This window comes from Nematolebias whitei, chromosome 19 (assembly GCF_014905685.2).
Source record: "Nematolebias whitei isolate Nwh7 chromosome 19, NemWhi1, whole genome shotgun sequence".
Lineage (NCBI taxonomy): Eukaryota > Metazoa > Chordata > Actinopteri > Cyprinodontiformes > Rivulidae > Nematolebias > Nematolebias whitei.
The window spans coordinates 1,326,825-1,333,384 of record NC_056516.1 but is presented as its reverse complement, the minus strand read 5'-3'; the positions used below and the strand labels follow the sequence as shown (position 1 = coordinate 1,333,384).

Sequence of the window (6,560 nt, the reverse complement as noted above, 5' to 3'; positions counted from 1 at the left end):
GTAAAGAGTGATGTGACATCAAAAGAGACCATTGTTTCATCAGTCTCCATGATGACATCCCTCACCTTGCCCACAAAGTCCATGGTGTTCTGTATGTGGTGTTCTGAGCTACCAACTAAAGGGATGAGTACAGACGCCAGATATTTGGAAACATTGTAAGTGACAGAGTTAATCATACTAACAATTGGTCTTAAAGGTACACCTTGTTTGTGGATTTTAGGTAAACCATACAGACTAGGTGTGGCCTCCCCTGGGTACAGCCTGTGGTACAGAATACGGTCAATAGCCTTGTCCTGCAAGTGTTACTTGTGTAGGTAAAACTAGATGTTAAATAACTTGTTAAAATACTCCAGAATGCAGGAAATGGCATCTACTTTATTCAAAAATTTCTGGGGGAGGACCCACAGACACCCCCCACCAGTGAGTCCTCATCACATTACAGTCAATGGCCATCATATTGTTCAAGCCAAGAGCCATTATCAGTGCTGGGGGCTAAGCAACCTTCAAAGGTCATACTGTAGAATCGCCCCTGATCACGGCCATCTTAATATAGATGCTTTAAAATGAACGTTTACACCAAGACTGGTATTACCGGGTTACTGTCCCCACCACAGAGCGATGAGAGGGAACTGGATCCATCCGTACATATGGTGAGCATGATGACTTGAAAAATAAGTGAGGTCCTGACTTCCTGTTTGGTGTGTGGCTGCATCTATCTGTAAAACTGGTCACTTTCCACAGCTGGGTGGCCACACTAAAGCCAAGATGGCCACTACCATATGTATATGCAAACTGACCTCTGTCATTTGAGAAAAATAGCTAGTTTTTATTTCTCCTAAAAGTTTCCTCAAAATGACTGAGTCAAAAATAAGCAATGTTTCTAAAACTCCTGATGTTCTGTCTGTGAGAATTCAAGTGTTTGTGTGTTATAGTGTTTGTGTTTGGATTATTGAGCATGCATCAGGATATCAAGTGTTTGTTCTTCATCATAAATATCTGCAAATTCAGATTCTAAAACAAATAGTAGTAAATAAACAAGGTTTTGGTTATCAGCATATTACTGAGGTAACTGTACTGTGATAAATGTAGAAATGATGAAATAGGAAAAATAAATTATATTTAACCACTAAAGGGGCTGAAATCTTTAAAATACAATCCAATGAATTTGAGTGAAATGAAAAATGTTTTAACGTAGGAATCTGTCAGTCTGGGAATATAAATGTATTTTTTAAGTTATTTTGATCTGTACAAAGGACTATCTGTGCTATAATTTTTAAAAGACCCCTCTCATGAATATAACTGTTATATAAAAGTAAAAACTTCCTTACTGTGTCAACTTTTAGGAGTTTTATTACAGTAATCACATTTTGACTCATGAATGTCACACTATGAGTGTTGCTTTGTGTGAAATTCTAATTTATGGAGTTTCTTGTCTCTTAAAGTGCTTTAACATTAAAAACCTCATGACCGCTAACAACACAGGCTAACTAGATAAACAGACACACCAATCAATATAAAATCTGTCATTTACTTTTCATATCTGATCATTTATTGAACTACATTCATTTAAAAATGTTTCAACCTTCTGAAAATAATAATAAAGTTTTAATCTATAAGGAGAGACTTTGAAGAAGTTCTTCAAGACCTAACAGATCTGTTTCTCTATAGTTCTAAAAGCCGGTGGGACTAACAAGTTGATTTATTTATTAATTAAAGGTAATAGTGGCTTTCATTCTGGTGCAGCTTTTAATTTTAAAGGTGCAGTTATTAACGGTTGTTACAGAAGTGCTGCTAGAAACTTTCATAAAATTATGAGAACAAGCACAAATGTCTGTTTCTACAACAAGAACAAAAGACAAAGCAGCACACAATAAATATGCTGATGGCTGAAAAGAAAGGTTGCAAAGCTGAGAAAAAACAACATGTTTTATGAATTATGTTATTAACCAAACTATTGACTGGTTCTAATAAAATACTGCATGTTGTAGTGAAACAAGCCCCATACGCCTCAGAGTCATTGATTGTCAGATCTACTGTGGTCTTTGCTGGTTTGATTCTGGTCTTCTGTGTGAGTGTCACTCTGTTTAGTTTACTTGTGCATTCATGTTTGAACTTTCTCTGTGTACCTCGTGCCACCAGTCACACTGTCCTCCTCAGAGAGTTCTGCTCCTCTGGTCAGCCACACCCACTTCACCTGCTCCCTGTTCCATTTAGCCCAGCTGTTCTCATCTTCTCATCAGCCTCCTCATCAGTCAGAAATAAGTTGAGCATTGATACATATTTTCACATGCCATCCATTACTCCTTGTGATTGTTTCCTTGAGCTTCCTCATGTTCCTCCAGACATTTTGTAGGATTGTTGCCACGTCAGCATTTAATTTAATTTTAAATAAAATATGTTATTTTTTTGAGCTCCTCTAATCCTCCGAAAACTATGATAGGTTCAGTACCACAGTGCGGTTCACTTCTCTTGGATGAAGTCTAAAGACAGCGTTTTCCTTGCATTTTTAAAAAATTGTTACTTTTTCTTCTGTAAATAAAATAGTAAAAATTTACGTTTGTAAAATTTATATATTTTCATGTCATTTAAATTGCAGCAACTTTCTGTTAATAAAACTTCAGCGTTTTTGTCAATAAAATTCTGTTTTCCTGACAATTTGTTACTTTTGTTAATATTATTAAAACTTCTTTCTGTAAATAAAATTGAAAATTTTGTGTACACTTTAATCCTGAAGTTCTGTTTTCTTCTTCTACGTGGCACACCCCATCTAGATGCTGGTCACAAAATTAGAATATCATGAAAAGTTGATTTATTTCAGTAATTCTATTCCAAAAATGAAACTTGTATATTATATTCATTCATTACACACAGACTGATATATTTCAAATGTTTATTTCTTTTAATGCTGGTGATTATATCTGACAACTATGAAACCCCCAAATTCACTATCTCAGAAAATTTTAATATTGTGAAAAGGTTCAATAATGAAGACACCTGGTGCTACACTCTAATCAGCTAATTAACTCAAAACACCTGCAAAGACCTTTAAATGGTCTCAGTCTAGTTCTGTAGCTACACAATCATGGGGAAGACTGCTGACTTGACAGTTGTCCGAAAGACGACCATGGACAGCTTGCACAAGGAGGGCAAGACACAAAAGGTCATTGTTAAAGAGGCTGGCTGTTCACAGAGCTCTGTGTCCAAGCACATTCATAGAGAGGCGAAGGGAAGGAAACGATGTGGTAGAAAAAAGTGTACAAGCAATAGGGATAACTGCACCCTGCAAAGGATTGGGAAACAAAACAAATTCCAAAATGTGGGAGTAATTCACAAAGAGTGGACTGCAGCTGATGTCAGTATGTCAAGAACCACCATGCACAGGTGTATGCAAGACATGGGCTTCAGCTGTCACATTCCTTGTGTCAAGCCACTCTTGAACAAGAGACAGCGTCAGAAGCGTCTCGCCTGGGACTGATGCTGAGTGGTCCAAAGTTATGTTCTCTGATTAAAGTAAATTTTGCATTTCCTTTGACTATCAAGGTCCCAGAGTCTGGAGGAAGAGAGGAGAGACACAGAATCCACATTGCTTGAGGTTCAGTGTCAAGTTTCCACAGTCCTTGATGGTTTTGTGTGCCATGTCATCTGCTGGTGTTGGTCCACTGTGTTTTCTGAGGTACAAGGTCCACGCAGCCATCTACCAGGAAGTTTTAGAGACTTCCTGCTGCTGACCAACTTTATGGAGATGCAGATTTCATTTTCCAACAGAACTTGGCACCTGCACACAGTTCCAAAGCTACCAGTACCTGGTTTAAGGACCATGGTATCCCTGTTCTTAATTGGCCAGCAAACTCGCCTGACCTTAACCCCTTTGAAAATCTATGGGGTATTGTGAAGAGGAAGATGATGTGATACACCAGACACAACAATTCAGAAGAGCTGAAGGCCACTATCAGAGCAACATGGGCTCTCATAACACCTGAGCAGTGCCACAGACTGATAGACTCCATGCCACGCTGCATTGATGCAGTAATCCAGGCAAAAGGAGCAACAACTGAGTATTGATGCTGTACATGCTCATACTTTCATGTTCATACTTTTCATGTTCATACTTTTCATTTGGCTAACATTTAAAAAAAAATCATTTTCTGAGATATGGAATTTGTGGTTTTCATTAGTTGTCAGTTATAATCATCAACATTAAAATAAATAAACATTTAAAATATATCAGTCTGTGTGTAATGAATGAATATAATATACAAGTTTCACTTTTTGAATGGGATTACTGAAATAAATCAACTTTTTCATCATATTCTCATTTTATGACCAGCACCTGTACAAAAGGTAAGATCGTGATTCAGAAAGATTCTGAACTACTTCTTTAATGTGATGCTTTTAGTTTCTGTTCGCTGTTTTCCTGGAGATGCAACTCTCCCAGTGAGGCCCCGCCTCCTTCAGGTATGTAACTGCCCTTTTCCTTAGCCCCGCCCCTCCCGTGTTGCCCCGCCCCTCCTCTGCTCAGTGGATGCTGCGGGCTCATGAGCAGAACCTGCTCCGAACCGAGAAGGAGGCGCGCGCTCCGGCTGCACTCGCTGTGAAATGCTGCTGTAGCAGCGGGTCGTGTCGCTGTTGACGCTTTTCTCGGACGGAACCAAAGAACCTGGGATACTTTTTGATTCTCTGAAGTCCACCTGAGTCGGAACCGCGAGGACGAGATGGAAAGTGAAAAGTACTTACCGGAGCTTTTAGCGGAGAAGGACACGCTGGACCCGTCCTTCGAGCACAGCCTGCGCCTGCTGGAGCAAGGTGAGTCCGTGTCCCGGACCGAACCGGAGCCCGAACCGAGTGAGAGAGGCTCCGGTTGTGGAACACACCGGTGCCAGAACTGTGTGGGTCTTTCAAGCGGTCCGGTCCGGTTCTGTTTACACCCCTGCAGCCCAGAGCAGGTTCTGAAGCTGCTTACAGAACAATAACTTTAGACCGAACCGAACCGGGTTAAATGAAACTTTCATTGCAACTAGTTGTTAAGCTGAAGTGATGCTGTTCCCTCCTGGTTCGGCAGGTTCTGGTCAGGTTGTCATCTTAGCATGTAATCAGAACCAGTACCTTCAACATGAATCCAGGTGAAACCGAGTTTCTGGGTGGAACCCAGTCTTTGGATCCATCCCAGCTGATGATAGGAAAAGCTCCACTTGTTTCCACTTCTGGACCCACATGAGGGTTCTGGGTTTTGGTTCTGATGGAGCAGCAGCTCTTACTTCCTGAAACACCCAGGTGACCCTGGAAGTGGGCCCTTCAAGAACCACTCCTGAGCTCAGCTGGGAGTCCAGCAAGTTGTTCAGAGAAACAGAACCAGAGGTCCATTCTGAAGCAGCCTGTTGCTCTGTAATAAATTCTGATGGACCGGCCCGGCTCCTGGTGCTGTTGTTGGTCTGACAGCTGGCCCTGAGAACCCCCCAGGCTCCATTAAAGGGTTCTAATGGGCCCCAGTGGTGTGACATCATTTCAGTGTTGTTTAGGTTCTGGACCCACAAACAGCAGTTCTGGTTCTGCTCAGTTATGGAACCAGACCTTATCCAACACACCCTGCTTTTAAAAACCAACATCTGTGTAAAACTGGACTCACAAGGATAAACAGAGCGAGTTACGAAATAAACTGAACGGATGCAGATTCATCAGCGCTGGTTTGAAAAGATGAAAATGAAACGAGCTCAGAGAAAAAGTTGAACATTTTACTTTGAATTGATTTTTAATTGATGAGCAACGTTTGAGTTGAATCACAAGAGACGTTCGTTTGTCCCATAACGAGTCCGGCCCGGTTCTGTCTCCAGCTGTTGGTTCTGAAAGGTTCTGGTTTTATTCAGCTCGCTGCATATTGTTCAGGTACTGATCAGAACCTTGTCCGTGGACTGTTTGTGAGTCTTACAGAACCAGCAGCGGTTCTGCTCAGGTTCTGTTTGCTGCTTAGAAACGACGTGCACACAGAAACAACGTGCACAGAAAACCATCATTTATGGACAGAGCTGAAAACTGACCAGAACCTGATTCATGACCAGTACCAGAACAGTTTGCAGGTTCATCTGGTCACTTCAGAACCTGTTCAGTAACTTTTAATTGGGTCGGTCTCAACAGTTTGGATGGCTTTAATTTCACCAGCAGCTCAGAGAAACAACAGAACTCTTAACGGGTCAGGAGCAGAACTGAGCTCAGTCATCATGAACTTCCAGCTCATCAACAATGAAGGAAGAGGTTTAGACCTGCAAGACCCAGTGCAGGGATTTAATGACCCACTTGCAACAGAACCAGGTCCGGGTGATGGGTCAGAGACCGTCAGAGTTTCATACCTGAACCGTTCTGTAGACACACAGCTGCTGAGACCTGTGACCCCCCCAGGTGTGTGTGTGTGTGTGTGTGTGTGGGGGGGTCAGAATTCAATTCCGTTTTTTTATATAGTGAGAAGTCACAACAAAAGTCGTCTCAGGGCGCTGAACAGAAGGACTGACAGACAGTTCAGTGAGCAGACAGACAGATCTCAGAGCAGACAGATGGTTCTCACAACAGAC

At 41.5% G+C, this 6,560-nt stretch overlaps 1 protein-coding gene across 1 annotated transcript in view; it reads left to right on the top strand.

Moving 5' to 3' along the window:
* Positions 1–4,548: 4,548 nt before the first annotated feature.
* Positions 4,549–6,560, top strand: part of khdrbs3 (KH domain containing, RNA binding, signal transduction associated 3) — a 376,174-nt gene continuing 374,162 nt past the window's right edge. The window contains exon 1 of the mRNA XM_037693716.1: positions 4,549–4,803. Coding sequence (XP_037549644.1) covers positions 4,713–4,803 — 91 coding nt within the window. The 5' untranslated portion in view covers positions 4,549–4,712. The remainder of the gene's footprint in view (positions 4,804–6,560) is intronic.